General features: G+C 38.5%; 1 protein-coding gene across 10 annotated transcripts in view; it reads right to left on the reverse strand.

Annotated features, from left to right (window-relative positions):
* Positions 1-18,229, reverse strand: part of ARID1B (AT-rich interaction domain 1B) — a 412,984-nt gene that overhangs the window by 255,922 nt on the left and 138,833 nt on the right. For all 10 annotated transcript variants that reach the window (XM_087425097.1, XM_087425096.1, XM_087425098.1 and 7 more), the window contains exon 4: positions 3,726-3,836. In XM_087425097.1, the coding sequence (XP_087281223.1) occupies positions 3,726-3,836 (111 nt within the window). The remainder of the gene's footprint in view (positions 1-3,725; positions 3,837-18,229) is intronic.

The raw sequence follows: 18,229 nt of genomic DNA on the forward strand, positions 1-18,229 counted from the left end.
TGCCATTTTGTAATAAAATAAAATCATTTTAAGAACAAAACCATGCTGTAATACAGATATCACACTAATATAATCCTTTGTATCACTAGCATGTGGAGAACACAGGCTCTTCTGAGGTCAATTCAATACCTTGGAACACATCCCTTAAGCAATTAAAAGAAAATTCTGAAAATGGGGCAAGAATGTATTTAAAAGTTTTTACATAAATTCTATTAGGAAAGTACTTACTGAATAAAACATAATAAACACTCTGAAAAGATCCTAGTCTAATGGGGGACCAGGACAACTATAAAAATAACTGTAATAAAAAGATGAACAGTAAATGCCACAAGAGATGGCAATGGAACAAGAGACTCAACAGAAAGTGTATTAAATCCTATTTTGGGGGTTATCTTAAAACGTATATTGAGATATACTCAATATATTAATAAGTTATGGCATTTTTTGAAGAGCTTCCACTGTGCATTTTGCTTAAATGCTGCCTTCATTTCACATCAATAGTAGAGGCAGAAAAAACTACAGAATGTGCTCAAGATTTAAGGGATAATATTCCAAGGAGATAGAGTTCTTCAAGCTATTTTTTATATCACATGCTATATGCTAAGATTTGTTAATAATGGCAATACCAAGCGTTTATAAGCTAATGCATCTCAACAGGCAGAAAGCTGTATGACTAAGTGGTACAGAAATAAGTGGACATGATTAAGGAAGATTTGTTCTGAGCTTAGGTCTGAGTGCATTAAGTGAAAAAGTAAATATTACTGGTCATGGCCCCAAGACAAGAGGACAAGTATTAATTTATCAGTCATTTGCTTTATGTGGATGATCTGAAGATCTAAGTCAGCTGGAAAACATATCTGCCTTAGCTTCTGAAGAAGACCACCAAGAATTTAATGACATGGAAATATAGAGAAATACCAGTTCAAACAATGGTGAGAGGCTAGCTTAGTGAGGGGTCAAATTATAGATCTAGTATAAGGATACTGGAAATGTCTTGATTTCTTGTAATGGAAAGTTAACCGTGTAACAAACATATGCTAAAGAAAAAAATCACACATGCAGAAAAATATTACAAAATCTATCTCAATATGAGCAAAAAATTAAGAACTACTTGAGAAGTTTTCTTCTTACAGTCACATATATAATGGATAAAGATAATAATTATACATTAGAATCACTATGCCACATTGTTTTAAATGTACAGATAAGACCCACAATTTCCTTAGTTCGAAATTACAAAAGAGATTACAAATATGATAAATTGTCTTTAAAAAGACAAAATTTATCTCACTGACACTCGAAAAGGAAATATGTAGTATAAATCTACAAAAGACCCAATACCAAATTCAGATGTGATAACAAATATAGTTTCAAGGTACCTATAGTATCTACTTAGCCAAGTTAGAGAACTAAAACATTTTTAAAAAGTTACACTAAAAATACACAATATTAGAGCCATACAGAACACCAACAAATCTTTCCCCCAAATTGTAATTACCTTATTTGTATACAACAACATACTGAGATGCAGCATACACATAAAGAAAAATACATTTGTAAACCTCGTACAGACACTTTCTACACAAATGAAGCCTGGTGAAAGAAAAGTACTGCTCTAAAATTCATTTAAATAAAGCCAATTTTCATCTTAACAGACTGGGAGCAGGGGGTTTAGGTCCCCCAGCTGATCTATGCTTTGCCCTTTATTCAGTAACTGACATTTCTATATACTCACCATAAAACCTGGAAACTTTGCTCTCTAAAAAAAGATTATTGAAATGTTATTGAGTCAGTCAGCATCTTATTTATCCATGAGTTACAAAAACAGAAAGAAAATACCAATGAGGGCATTTTTTTTTCAATAGCTTCATAAGAAAATTTTTATTAGGGGCAACCTGAAATCCTCTTGGGAAGTAGGCAAGGTAAAGATTAAGAAAGAAAGATAGCCATTATATATGTATACAAATAGAACAATTCAGAAAAATTTCAACTATTGATGAATATATTGGTTCACTTCCTCAAATACTTTGAGCCCCTTCTCCAGTAATCGACTTAAAGAGCACCATCCCAGAGCAGAACTCTTCAGTGAGTTTTCTGGGACTGCCCCACTCCATTCCCTCCCCAGTTATGCTGTAGGGTTAGCTGAATGTCCACCATCCACTCCACCCAGAGCCATAAAAAGAAGCATAGGCTAGTGAGTGACGCCCCAGTTCAAGTGGAAACGGAGAAAGCAGTACACTGCAAACTCTTCTACAGTTACACAGGAAATCTGTATTAATTTATAACAAATTTTGCAACCTGTATAACAGTACACTTCACCAGCCAATGACAAACCTACCAAGTTGGGCTTCTCTAAAAACACTAAAAGTCTGGTGAAAAAAAGAAGAATTCACCGTCTGCTTGCTTCCCATGAGTCAATTTAAATTTCCTAAAACCACAAGCCAATTTCCAAATAGTCAGCAAATGTTGCATTTATCAAGTGTTCACGTGCATGCACACACGTGTGCACGTGCACGCACACACACACACTACATGCTCACCAAGCTGTGAATTATCTGCTGAAGAAGAAAGCTTACAGCATAAAACATAGACTCTATCACCTTTTTCATTCCTTCAAAAACCAAATAACTAGACAAGAAATACTCCAATGTTACTAAAAAACGACCACAATAAATATCACGTACCTCCCACCATAGAAAGAAAAGCTGTAAAAATTGGGGTTTCAAAAATATGTGCAGCAGGTTCAAAGATACTGTACAACCTGTGGCCATCACTTACCTTCTTCTCTAGGGCCACAAGAAACTTACAAATGGGTAAGATACACACGCCAAATGTCGTGTATAACATTCATCACAAATGTTTGTTCTCAGGTGTTTAGAAGTAATATAATAAATCTTACTTAATGTAAACATATTTGAAATTCAAATTAAAATCATGGCTAGCCTGAGCTCCCATCTTAAATAAAACTTCTTAATAGAGATTAAGCAATAACAATAATTCTTCAAATCAAAATATCTTAACAGGAAGATAAATATAAAATTTGTTTGCACAGATGTATTCTTTTAGTTTATAAGGAAAACCTCATTTAAACTAGGTTGCCTGTAAACAAAGCAAATTAGGCACAGATGAACTATTTATGGGCAACAACATGATACCCTATAATATAGCCACTACTCTGGTCAATATATACTCCGATCACCACGCAGTATTTGCTGGCGGAAATACTTCTAAGCTACTTTTTCCAATTTTAAACTAAAATACTTTCTTTTGGGCAAAAAAAGATTGGGTGATTTCTCGTTACATAAAGTCCCAGGAGAGATTCAAACTACTACCGGATGCTTTATCGCATCTTTTATATCCTTTGCTGAGTCGGAATTTCTTTACGTTTAACTCTTACCCAGACACCTCTGTTCTGTATCACCACCAGAAAGCAACAAGCTAAACAAAACACAGCTGTACCAGGGAAACACCTTTCTGCCACAAAACCCATCAGCCGAATCAAACCTGCCAACTGGACTCGGAGATATCTACAAATGAAACACTTATCCAGGACTACACAGCTCCTAAGAATGAAGCCCTAAAACAAATGAATAAATCACAAATATATCTGAAATCTGGAAATTTCTACCCCAAGTCTTAATATCAACTAGAACCAACAAAAACAAGATCTCTTTTTAAAAATCTTTAACTCATTACATTTCTCAATCAGCACATGAATGTCTTACTGGTAAACTTGATGGTCTTTCTTGCTGTATTAAGTTCAAGTCTTCGTGGTTAGGTTTTCCGGGAGCCAGAGGAGGTTGAGACCTAGTTCCATAGCCTTCCTGAGACATGTCCTAAACAAACACAAACATGAAGCACTTCATAAATATCTCAGTGAGTTATAAGCTTCTTCGGCCACCAAAATGCATCAAAGGCTTATCACAAACTATTGATTCATTCCATTTAAGCAGACATATAAATACATTATAGCTATCATTTCTTTAACACTTTATTGAAAGCAAAAACAAAAAAAACAGTGAATCATCAAGAGCAAAAACATATATAATGAACAACTACATTTATCCTGAGACCATACAAACTCAAGATCGTATTTGAGTTTTGCAGGAAGATGACTAGTCACTGAAAGATGGGGGGGAGGTCAGCTATAACCAAACTCTCTTTTAAACCAGAGCAAACCAAAAGCTCACTTTATTGTTTAATTCTGATTTTGATTGTACTGTTTAATTCTGATTTTGGCTAAAGTGCCTTTAAATATTACCTTGAGAATGTTAAAATAATTAATGAAAACTTTATTATCAACTGACTTTTAATACGCCCTCTCAGTAACCCACAAAACAACTTAGTTATTAGGCTCACAGTATCCCGGGGTTTCTACAAAACCAATAAACACTCATGTATAGAATTCCATATGTTCATGTGGCATAGTTTCCAGAAAACCACAATAAAGAATAAAACAGCAGTGGGGAACAAAACACACCCAAAAAACCTGCTGAGGTATGAGAAACTTATCATTAACACGGCCTTTCTGGCATCCTGTTGAACATTTTTCCAGGAGGTATAGTCTGCATGGTTTCAGTATTGTGATGAAATATTATTATATAAACCAAATACCACACCAAGCTTACTGTATACCAGCTCTCTAGCTGTTTAACTATGCACACGCAGCTACTAAACAGTCTACCATTTACACTCGAAGTCAAACAGCAGGACAGAATGTGAAATACTGATTACAGCATGTCTTAATTGGCACTGAAAGTGGAAGAACCAGTTTCTGAGTGGAGAGAAAAAAAAAAGAATGAAAAATCGCACTCAAAAATAAAATTCTCTCCCTTTCCCTATCAGTTGAAATATGCGTCAGAAGTCAAGAAACATTATATGCAAGTTCTACTTCTCCTGTTAAACCCTCAGAATATTACTTAAAAATTAATGTTTATTAGTTGAAACCCTATAAAAAGCTTCTGCTGCCCCACCTCTTTCTCACCCAGCACACACTGAAAATTACACGGCTTCCTAAGCCAAGAAACTTTGGACCAATTGCTGGCACTACAAAGTACACAAGCCCTACAAACTAGATGTAACTAGCTAAGCTCTGGTGCGACCTGCCTTTAAACAGGCTCTGAAGTGCAGGGCGGGCCAACGATCCAGCATTTCCCAAGCAACCTTCTGCCCTTTAAATAAACCACCCCCCATACACAATTAATCAAGATATCTAACTTCTAAGAGTAAGGCATAATGCCCAGTCGGCACCATACTTCTGTAAGAGAATTAAATCCCATTGTCCAGGTTTTCATCTGATAACAGTAATGGGAGGTCTCAGTGAGCACATGCGATCCAAGGATACTTAAAACATAGCTTCAATCTGGCTGCCAACAGAGGGTAATAATTAGGCTGTGGGGGACAGAAGCCAAGGCTGAAAGATTAGTACCACTCCCGCCACGCCCTCCCCCAACATGTTCCTTCCGGATCCCAGACCTTCCACTTGTCACACAGACGCCCCGCTGGGGGCCCTGCAGGTTCCTTTAGATTAACAGCGAGGATTTCAAATTGAGAAGGCCACAAGGCCTCCATTCAGGGGCCCTCACCCTGTTACAAAAAACCCACAAAGGTGCAGGACAGCCTCACAATGGGCAAACAAATGAGCAGGCCCCGCTTGTTCCTTTAACACACGCGTGTGCACACACACAGTTTACCGGCAGCGCTCAGGCACTTTTTTTAGTAAACTTTGGTTAAGAAACAGGAACAGGCTCACAGGCCCTATGCTTATTAGCCTTTTAAATTTCTTTTTATTTTCTCTTTGTAGCTAAATGAACTGATTTTTAAAAGGGTTGAAAAAGACCATTATAACTATAGTGAATACACATTTCAATTTAGATATTGTCCCCTCTAAAATAAGCAACACTGAACTAATAGACTGTGAAAGCTCTCAGAAAATTTTACTAGGACTTTACATTACACTTTTTAGGGCTTTAAAAGTTCAAAATAATTAGACACCACCGAAGTCTCAAACATTATTCCTAACCACAAGAGGCTTTCAATTATTAAATACAGTTGGAAATAAAACCAAAACAAAATTTAGTAAGAATCGCTGAATGGAACTTGTTCTGCCTCAATTTATGTTTGAACATAAGGATTAATTTAACTGAGAGAACCTCCAGAAAAGGTACCAAGTTTTAACCTAAAACAATCATCATCTATATATAACTTACACTGGGACTATAAAGTCTCCATGTGGCAGCTTTAATAAAGATCTAAAAGATATATCTCATAACAAACCTGAGCTTTTTCCCGCTTCAGAGCTATATTTATTTTCTGGTATGTACTTATTTTCATCTCAAGAAGAATAAAAGGAATAAGTAATTTAATAGACGGTAAGAGGGCAACGTTAGTATCAGAAAATAAAGAATATGTTCAGCATCACATTTTATAAACAAACAACAAGGAAGCACAGCCTTACATTTTTAAAACGTCATTGCCATCTTTGGTTATTCACAAGTTTACACTCGTGCACACTAGCTAGTACACTAGTTTACACACCCAAATTATTACTGCACTCATCTGCCATACACATACGAAGGCAGGGTCTAAAGGAAAGGCAAGATCAGGAGAACCTCTGTTTTCTCTTATAATGAAATGAATTAAGTACTAATGGCAACACGAGACTTGGAAGAAAATGTAGAATAAAATGTCAAGGACACTTAAAAAAAATTAAAAGGGGAAAATATTCCCATGGTATGAGTTCAAAAGATACAAAGATTAAACAATGAAAAGAAATGTGGGCTCCTCCTGCTCAGGACCCCCTCCACAAAGGTTACTGCTAAAAGCTTGTGATTTATCTTTCCATAATTGTTCAGTACATTACTAAGTATAAATGTGATTTTAAACCCTTTTTCCTTTAAATACAACTAGGGCATATTTTCTGTACACAGCATATTTTTTGGTCCCTTAACAATATACTGTAGAGCTCATCTGCACCTAAATATCAGCTTTATTCTTTTTTTAATGCTACACAGTATTGCAGTCTTTGTCAGCGCTGTGACTTATTTAGCCAGTCCCCTACTGGTGGACATACAGGTTGTTCCCTACTTCACACAACACTATAATAAACCCCCTCGTGCATACATCTTCATGTGAAATATTCCTGTAGCATAAATCTCCACAAGAGCAATTCCTGCCAAAGGGTTGGTACATTTAAAATTTTGATAGAGACTGGTAAAGTGCTCTTAACAAAGGAAGCGTCAATTTACACTCACAGTCTGTCATCTTGGAACAGAACAAAGCTGTACTAGAGATGTTTACCTTAGCATCACAATACACCTAACCACATAAAAAGCAGCAAACCCAGAGCAGGGAGAGGTGGGAGGACCGGCAATAATAACGAAAGAAAACAAGAATTTAGACAAACAAATGGAGGATGAGTCCAGCAGCTAGCAAAAGCTGGTTGTCTTTATAGTCCTGTGAAGAGCTTCAGATCTGAAACAAAAAGCAACATGAAGCCACCATGGCTTCTGGATCTAGAACACGTGATGACTGTCGTGTTACTTAAGAAAGGTTTTTCCAATAATCACATGAAGTATAGACGTGCTAGAAAGAGAAGGAAGACGGCCACTTATTACTATGGTGATAATCCAGAGTAAGGTGACGAGGATTTGAGTAGCCTCATAACACCCTGCGTTATCTAGGTCAGAATAATGTCTTGCTCCTTTTCTCTCCCTGTTTTGGAAACTCCTATCGTCAATTCCAACCACTAACGGGGAACAGAGCGGCGCAGGCATGTACAAAGCTGCAGGGGGCAGGAGGAGGATGGGATCGCCTCCACAGAGAAAATGCCCATGGTGGCCCCGGGAAGCCATCACTCCGCTCAAGAAACTTAGCGTGCTACCGACCTCTCCACTCAGTCTGTAGATGAAGAAATTTACAATATCCTTTCCAAAAGGAAAGAAATATAAGTCTATAAACGTCCACTTCAAGACTAGCACAACCACCCCCTGGCCATCTCAGGAACACCCTAATGGAAATATTACTAACAAGGACAGCTGACATTCGCAGGCAGGGCTCTGTGACAGATACTGTGCCCAGTCCGTCTTTACCACAACCCCATGAGAGAGGCCCTATTCTCATCTTGTTTTAACCATGAGGAAACAAAACCTAAAGGAAGTGCCTAGCTAGTGTCTAAGCACTGTGCCAGTATCTCAGCGTGATGGACACATCTTCACTGCTACCCTAACTCTACTGTAGAGACAATGGGAATAACAACAATATAATATTTTATATTATTATTTATACTATATTGTAAATAATTTTGTATATTATTCATATATGTTATATATTTATATATAAAATAGATATTGCTTATATTTTATATATTATGTCTAACATTATATTACAAATAATATTTATAATATATTACTATAAAATAGTAATAAAGATTTAGCATAATTTTAGCTTTTTGAAGGTATTATTCTGGGTTTCCATATATTCTCCTAAATTCTCCTTTCAAAATTTACGAATCAAGTATTTTATATGTGGAATACTTCCAGGATATTCAATTATAATATTATGAATAAATAAGAAATATTAAAATTAAAAACTGCCACAAATTTGAACACAAGGCCACTCTCCATACCATCTGTTGTCATCAAATAGTTATTTAAAGTCCAGAGGCTGATGGAAAGCGAGGTGGAGACCCATCCAGCCTTCTTGGCTCACGTTCAGTTAAGGCTCCTCTGCTGGTTGCTCTCTCTGCCTGCCCCTTGAAAGCTGGTGTCCCTCAGATCTTCACCCCAAGGCCTCCACATTGACCCCCAAATGGTGATGATTCCCGAATCTCCACTTCAAGTCCCACGTGTTTTAACTGCATTATGAACATCTCTACCTGTAGGTAGAGTCCCTTGCACTCCTCATGTCAAAAAATGACTCGTAACTGTCCTCCTCACACCTGATCCTTCTCCTTCAGGTCCCCACCTGGTCCAAGGCCACACCATCCCCATGGGACTTCTCAGAGCCATCCCATACACATTTTTATCTCTCTCACCATCCACACACACCTGATGTATCATCAAACCAGAAATCACTGTCAAGTCCATCCCCTTCCTGTTTCTCCTGACTGCCAGTCCCTTTACACTATAGCCTCTTGCCCACCGTGCCACCAGGGCAGACTTGCTAACACACAAATGGCCATGGAGCACTATTGTTTGGAAAATGCCTCCTCCTTCGTCCCTACAGAGTGAAGCCCACAGTCCTCGGTCTGGCACAGAAGAGCTCATCAAAGATCCTCCAGCTGCCACTCCAGCTTCATCGTGGCCTCCCCAGGGCCCCCTGCAAGTCCTCGGTTTCACCCACTTGACTGCTCACAGGCTCCCGCAGGGCCGTGCGTCTGCACGTGCAGCTCTCTCGCTCTCAAGTCTTGGTCTCGAGTGGATGCCCTTCCTTCCTGTGTCTGCATAGCATCTGCTGTCCTCAAGATCCTGCTAGAAATGAACTCCACTATCCCCCAAAACAACCACCTCGCACCGACTTCAGCTGTACTCGTCTTAAAGAATTTGCAATACTATATTTTCCTATTTGTTTACGTATCTACTAAACCGGACTCTTACTTCCTCTTGGGGTCCCAGCGCAGAGCACTGACAGGTACTCAATAAGAGCTGGCGAATGACTGAGTGAATGGCTTCTAAGAGCCTACACTTAGAATTAGACACAGCAATACAGAAATAAATGTACGAGGACAAACACATAAAACTGAACAAAACTTGGGCTCGTGTCCAAGAATATTTATCATGTTAACAGCTACGCTGCCTGGTAGCAATGTGCTACAGAACACATTTTGCTGTTTGTTACTGACAGTCTCAAGGCAAAAAGATGACTGCAAAAGAAAATAGCAAAAAAAATACACTGGAAATTAAGGGGGAGGGAAAAGACTATGGCGAGTATCAGTAGTGCCATCAAAAAAGAAAAATCAAGACATTCTATATACTTCTTAATGAACAAACCAGCAATAAAATATTCTTGCCCCCAAAAATTGATAATGAGTTTAATAAAGCCTGTGTATCCAACTATCAATTTATAGGAAACGAAAAAGACCAAGGAACATGTTAAACCACAGCGAATCAACCAGCAAATCCCGGAATGTGAGAGTCTCTACTAGACAAATGACCTAGTTTCTTCAACAAATAAACTGTAATAGAAAAAAGAAAAGGAAAGCAGTAGAGAAGGAGCGATGCAGACCGAGGAAATCCCTAGAAATGAAACGGTATCAACCAAATGTAAGACTGGACCACATTTGGATCTTGATTCAAACTACCCCACAATGTAAATTAAGCAAAAACATTTATCCATTTATGAGATTACTGGAAATGTGAGCACTGGATAATTGGTATGAAAAAGTTATATTTTAAATGTGAAAATATATTTTCATGTTTATGTTTCTTTTTTAAAGCCCTTTATCTTTTAGGGATATATACTCAAATATTTATAGATTAAATGATACGATGTCTGGGATTTACTTCAAAATAATACTGCGGGTGGGAATTGGGGGTGAGGGAAGAGAGCGTGGATGCGACAAGACTGGCCACACACCTGCTGAGTGATGGGTGCACAGGCTCCGTATACTTCTCTCTACTTCTGCTTATGTTTGAAAATTTCCGTTTAAATGAAAATGGAGTTAATAGTATGAAAGATGAATTCAGGAATCCAGAGGCCGGCTGAGGCTGTGGTGCTGACCCCAGCTTCCAGCTGAAAGGCCAACGGGTCCCCTTGCCTTCAATGCCCTCTCTCCCAAGAAAACCCACTCAGCGTAGATCATTTCACCTTCCACAGTTTCTTCACTCCCCTCCCCATTTTATCTTTAACATGTTTGCTGTACTATTTAATCCGAACACTCAGATGGCTTAAAAAAAAATCCCTCTGTAATCAACCAAATCAGTCTCGCCAGTTTCATTTTTCCCCAGCTCCCCGAGGTAAAACCTGCCCTCACTGCGGACTCAGCGATCCTTGCTCAGTCTCATCTCTTGATCCATCTGTCCTGATCTCAGCTCCAGCTGCCCTCCTGCCCTAAATCTGACACACTCACCCTTATCTTGGTCCAGCCTCTTCAAGGCCCAGTCTCCTATTTCACTGATTCCAAGAAGCCTTTGCCAGACACAGATCTCTCCAAAGACCATGAACCTCTGAGTCAAACAAACCCAAGCTCAAATTCCAACTTCTAGACTATTCACTAGCTATGCGTGCCTGAACAAATTTTTCTGAGTTCAGCTTCCTACTCTGGAAACCATACTGGATTGCGCTAACCTGGGAAGGCTCTGGGAACAGTGCGCCTCCTTTACTTCCTGCTCGCGTGTCACGGGCACACGGTGCTCCAAGAGTAGGGCTTGAATGGGTGTTTTATATATGTTTCATGTTTAGTATCTGGTTAGGAGAATAGTAAATCATTTTAATTCTTCTAAGTCCATACTGATACTTCCCCTGCATCCTCCTTTACCCTTGCTCCAAAAATCTTTTATATGAGATTTTAAAAAAATCACATGGCCCAAGCTCGAATGGTTTTTTACTGCTGCCGATTCCATGGGCAGATTCTAAGCTTATACTAAAGACACATTCCCTCTAATACACTATATACACTGATGAGTCCAAAGGCTAGATTCAGAATATTGCTTATTTTCTACCAATTCAAAGGAACAAGTATTTCCATATTTTTAAAAACCACTCTAGAAAAAGGACAGGCTTGTACAAGCTACTTTGATATTTTCTTACTGATGAGTCTCATTAATATTAATAGCAGATCTCTCACTACAGTTGTAGCCTGCCATCAACACGAATGTCGCTACGGCACAGGACTTACCAGTATACACGAGGCTGCCGCAGCCCCTGTACTTGCAGGAAAGATGAACCCTGAGAGGACTGGCGAATAGAGAGGACCACCACGATCGCCTCCCCTACCCTAAGTCAGGACCCTGGAGGCCACTAGCCTGGCATTCAAGACTTAAAAAAGCTTTTTGTTTTCTTTCAGTTTTCGTAAGAACTTCTTCCTAAACTAACAGGGGGCCCAGAGTGAGAAGGGAAGCCACATGGCTGCCTAAAATCACATTTCCTAAAATACCAAAGAGAAATACAAAGATACTCAACAGCTAAGGACTAAAGTAATTAAGATGTTTAATAGATTAATTTATTTTAATAAACTCACAAAGACAAATGAGCCACAGTAAATGTTCAGCTATGCTCTTTGTAGGGAAAAATAGTGTATGTAACAGTAATAAAAACATATATACACAAAAATATATGTACACACACAAACACACACAGTAAAAAAGAATCCCAGCTCTATAACTTATTACCTAAAGAGTTACCTCCTCATCCATAAAACCAAGATATAGGAACTTACCTCCAAAAGTTGTATTAATGATTAAAGGTGATTAAAGGAAAGTTGTATTAATGATTAAATGTATAAATGATTAAAGGAGACTGCCTTCCAGCAATTAGCACTGTGCCTGGCACATTAAATTTTCAATAAATGTCAGGTATTGTCATTTATATTACTTAAAACTACATTTAAGAATGAGAATCAAAATTTTCATTGAACCACTGGGACTCTACCCTGTAGCCATGATGCTGACGCTGGCGATGATGACAGCAGTGGCAGCTAACATCACACAGCATTTACCACCTGCCGGGCACCCCTCCAAGTGCTTTACTCACTGAATAAACTCTTTTGGTCTTGACATCAACTCCACGAAATAAGGACCATTTTACAAATAAAGACACTGAAGCAGCGAGGTCAGTAACTTGCCCAAGGTCACTCAGTTGGCAAGTGGTGGAGGTGGGATGGGAACCAGTATATTCTTTCTCCAGAGTCTACCTTCCCACTGTGCCTCCCACTGGACAAGGACTAATTTCTGGACTTTACCCCACAGCTGATCAATCTCAACCTCAAGCTGGGGCCCAGGAATCTAAATTGTTAATAAACTTCCCAGATTTGCTTATAAAGTTTGAGAATTATTGACTAAAGATAGTGTAGTATTTTCATAAAAGTTTGCTAATTAAGAGATTGCTACAATGTGGGGTTTTAGATATTTTGCCATTACCTAGTATCTATCATATGAAATTTTGCTGTATCATTAACAAGGGCTAGTTTACTAGGTCTTTATGGTTGAAAAATAGGTAGACATGAGCCTACGCACCTCTTACCTATCCGACTGAGGTCAGGAATGGCCCTATTTGTTTTACTGTTGGGGTACACCAGCAGTTCAAAAAGGTTATCATTGGCTCTGAAATGAAATAATACTGGCACTGGCATCTCACACTCTGAGGGGTGACTCTTACTGCCAAAACTCAAATCCCTTCCTTCCCGGACCAGGGAAATGACCACTCCAGGCACAGGAGCCAGAGACCTGGAGGAAACCGACCAACGACTCTCCCTACCATTCTGGGACTGTAACTCACATTTAGGGCGTGAATTCTTAACCTAGAGTGAAAGGATTTGAAAACTCCCATGACATTAAAGCAAATTTTGTGTGATGCATATATTTTTCTGGGAAGAGGATCCTTAGCTTTTACCAGATTCTCAACGACCCCCAAAAAGCTAAAGGTTAAGAACTAACAGGGATAATGATATCAAAAATGAGATTCACCAGAACTGAGAATTTAATAATTTCAGCGATTTTAAAACCAGATCAGCTACAAATAGCTACATTCAACACTATAATCTTTATCCAAATAACTGAAATAAAAACATAACGACTAAAGAACTTCCAAATTCAGTTAGTGTCCGAATCATATATGCACTGAAAGCTCAGGTTGCCTAAGTAACTCTAGTCTAAAAAGTTATCTACACAGGACACCTTGCATCACTATACACACACTTTCATTAAAGGAACAGCATGAAGGACACAAGTGGCATGACAGCAACCTGCTGGAACAGAATTTATGAAACCCACATGTTGTATACACAGGCAGAGAGTTTGTTTTGGCCAAAGAGAGAGAAGTAAGGTACCAGAAAGATGCCCCCCCAAGCCTGTCTTGTCAACTCACCCCTAAAGCTGTACAGGGAATCACTTTTACAAAATTGTCTGACTTCTCCAGACAATTCTCCAGAAATGCCTTCGGAATGAAAGCTAAAAGAACTGAAAGAAAGAAGGAAACAAGTTTTTTCTGTTACTTTTTAATTTAACAGAGTAACAGTAAAAAGTAACAGAAAAAAACTTAACAAAAGAAGACAATAAAAGATAGCTAGCTACAGGAAATTTTGTTGTTGTTTTGCACTGTACCAACAATCCTTCCAAAATGCAGAAGTAAAAAAGATTCTGTTGAATATTTTTTACCATGAGCATATATTCCTTTTGTAACTCTCTAAAAAATGTTAAAATAGATCATTTGATCTATGAAATTAATTCTCTTTCCCCATTCCAGTTTTCATTTTCAGAGTACAGACTATGAGAAAAAAGTACACTTAAGAGAAGTCAGCATCCAATTACTATCATCTTTACCAATTTTCAATGGGAATAGACAGGCTATAGACGTTCCTTCTCTAAGAAATAACAGAAAATCTGAATTTTTCAGAGGTTCCCTTATAGTTTTTAAAAAATATATATTCCAGTTAAGTGTTGCTATGACTATAGGAAAATTTTTACCTTTCAAGAGTCAATTAAATTTCTATTTGGGAAAAAAGAAGAAAAGGAAGACCAGAAATTTGAGGGTTACCATCAATTACATCAAAATTAAAGTAAAATTTATTTATTAAAGTAAAATGTATTTCTTTAGTCATTTTACATTAAAAGAAATACCTCAAACCTTTCAAGGATATTCTGAGGATACTCCTCCTATCACTTTTCTGTAGGGGAAGTGAAGCTTGAGAACCACTGCTCTAAAGCAAGGATGATATGCCAAATACTTGACAACTGGTGCAACAGTGGGGTCCAGGTTCCTGGAGTCCCCTGCTGTGCAGGACATTAACCTTTTAGCTGTAGAATCCCTGGGTCCCAGGAGAGAGAGGGAGTGCCCTCTGGGTATGCTGGGCCAGGGGCTTACCCAACAACTCTGAACTAGCAGGCAAGTTTACACAGCGGTTCTTCAAGGGCATCCCTGGACCAGCAGCAACATCAGCATCCAGGAGCTTGTTAGAAATGAAAATTATCAGGCCATACTCCAAACTACAGAACCAGAAACTCCAGGAGTAGGGTTCAACGATCTGTGTTTTAACAAGCCTTCCTTGTGATTCTAATGCACACTAAAGTCTGAAAAACACTGGGTTAACAAGTGGAAAGGCCCGTACCAGTGGCCTTAGGGCTTGAATATCAGCCTATCTCTGGAGCAAAAGACATCTCTGTTGTAAACAGCAATAAAGAAGACAGCAATCCCTCTAGATTAAAACAGAGTTGGGGTCAAACCCAAGCCCCACCGCATTCAAGCATAATTTGCTGTACGACCTCTCAGGGTTATTAATAACACAGGAGACAATATCCAGAGGCCACGCTAGAGTAAACGATTGGAAAGCAGTGGTTAGTATTTCCGCACTCCAGTGGCTCGCAAACTTTGGAACAAATCAGAATTGCCTATAGAGTTAAATGCAGATTCCCAGGTTCCCTAGAAGAGAACAGTTTTGGAGTAAGAGAGCTTGAGCAAACACCCCAGGAGATTCTGATGCACAGAACCCCCGCTTTTTTTCTTTTTAGAAAACCACAGCTGTACATCTACCCAGTGGCCCCGCCTTACCCTACTTCTTGATCTCTAGCTTTTCACCCCCCAAGGCTAATGCAAAGATACATGAATCCATTCCTCTCCCCAAAGCCTAGCACTTGGAGGAAAATCAGTCAGTGAACTGGGGCTGGATCTGTTATACTTTCAGGAAAAAAAAAGGTGGTTGCTGCCATACTAGCAAATTCTAAAAGTAACCCTATGTTTCAAACATCTGCAGATAATCTTCTTGCGGAATACAATATATAGAGAGCTTGTTACTCTAAGAACTTTTAAAATCAAAGAAATTAGTGAAGGAAGAACTTTAATGCTATATATGTTATGTTTTACTTTATTTTCCATACTCTTAACAAATTGAAATGGGCATTTAGAGACAAATGAAGACAGCTGAGAGCAGCAAAAGAAAAATTCAGGAAAAAAAAAAATCCCCCAATCTCCCTGTATCAGAATTTCAATATTAAGGAAAGATGATTGTATGAATAAGTATGAGCCTCGATGACACTTTTACTTGCATAACTGTTCTATCCTCAACTTCATCCCTCAAAACCAACAGGGGAGGGGATATCAGAGAAGAGAGGAAGTTGAAGGGGACAAAGAGAACCACACTAAGGTGACAGGGCCAGTTCCACACACTATCCCAGTCTACAAAGGGAGAGGCGCCCTCCTCCACCAGCTTGAGTCTGGGCAACCAGGACGAAGACCCAGAGACCAGGTCCTAAGTGCATCCAAGTGTCAGGGCATCTGGTTCAATCCCACAGCTCCATCTCGATTAGAGATGGTGATGGAGACGGAGGAGAGAAGGGAGAAGAGAGGAGGGAGAGAAAAAGAACTTTTAAAAGCTCATCTACTATTACAGTCGTGTTAGAAACATAGTCAATAATACAGTCAATAATACTGTAATAACTTTATATGGTGACAGATGGTTACTAGACTTATCATGGTGATCATTTCATAATGTTTATAAATGTCAAATCACTAAATTGTACATCTAAAACTAATATCGTATGTCAACTATACTTCAATAAAAAATAAATACATAAATAAATAAAAGCAAAGGCCCAGGCAGACACAGTTGCAACTGACTATAAGATCACCTTGATTTCCATAGCAACCAAAAACAACAACAAAACACTTATGTCAAATGACATTCTAACATTCTCAAAACGTTTTTCTTCATTCTGCAGTAGTTTTTTCTATTTACTTATTTAAGAAGCTTGCGGGAATAACAGGAAAAACACACACAAAACTGACCATTCTATGTGAACTGAAACCTTTAAGGCAGCAAATTATATCTGTTTTCAAAATTAGTGCTGAGCTTTTCACACACTGCTCCGTCTCCCAAGGGAGAAAAAAGTAGCAGAGAAAGGAAAGTTGTCACTTGCTCAGTCCCATCCTCCCAACCTCCAGCCACCCCAGCCAAGAGCAGCCATGCAGGCCGCTGGCTCCAGCAGACCCCGGCTCCACCTCGGAGCTCCCAGGAGCGGCTCCAACCCGACTCCTAGAAGCTGTGAAGTGTTTACCCAAGTCAACAGTCAGACATCAGTCCAGCAGTGGGCCTTGCTCAGACCTGAAAGTAACTTAAAAGTTTTCTCCTTAGATGCTCACAAGCTCTTTAAACTTAAAAGGAAATTCCCCCTAGCAATGGTTCAAAGCCCAAGTGCAAATAGGGTAGGCAAGAAGAAAGGGGGAGATTCAAAATTCAAACATGACCCAAGGCTTCCCTAGTAAATCTCCTTTAAAACAAAGAAGAATTTTTATCAACCTACATTCCAATAGTTTTTATTATCAAGTTAATTAATGACTCCTGTGTTAATACCTAAATGCTGAGCAATTAATGGCAACAAACTATAAATGTACTTGTCTTTGCTGTTATAACAAAATCTATAAAATAAACGATATGAGCCTTTCAGTGACTTAACACAGGCCTTCTACGGTTAATTAGAATTAGAGAAATTCTAGAGAATTCACAATAAGCGGCAGCTTATAAATTAACATTAACATTCTATCATATAAATAATAAGAAACATAGATTAGAATAAATAATTAAAGAACAATAGCAATAAAGAAATGTTTATGCCACAATGGACCAATGCCAATACGCATAATGCAACTTCTGACCTCCTTTAGTGACTTATTTGAGCGGCAAGTTATTAATTCTAAAGTATTTTACCCTCATGTTCCAATGCTATCTCCTTTTCAAAGTGATGCTCATTTGCCACTTTCAGTTTACTGCATCTCCTTTTGAAAAACGCTGACCACGAAGATGTCTAAATAAAGTGGTATTTTAGAAAATATAATTTAAACACTTGTGTCTACCGACTTACATATAAGTAGACGTAGACTTTCACTGGCTTCAACCATTGAGTGATCCATTGTCACAAGAAATCTGTCGAGCTAGTACTATTTTGTTTAAAAAAATTACTCAACAATAACCTTTTATTTCATTTTTAATCATTGAAGAAAAGCAACGTAAGTCACCAGTTCCAGGCATAATCAATATGTTCCTTCTACACGACCCTGACTATTTAACCAATCTTGGAGTCTA

This window comes from Ceratotherium simum, chromosome 38 (assembly GCF_057802395.1).
Source record: "Ceratotherium simum simum isolate JZ-2026a chromosome 38, ASM5780239v1, whole genome shotgun sequence".
Classification (NCBI taxonomy): domain Eukaryota; kingdom Metazoa; phylum Chordata; class Mammalia; order Perissodactyla; family Rhinocerotidae; genus Ceratotherium; species Ceratotherium simum.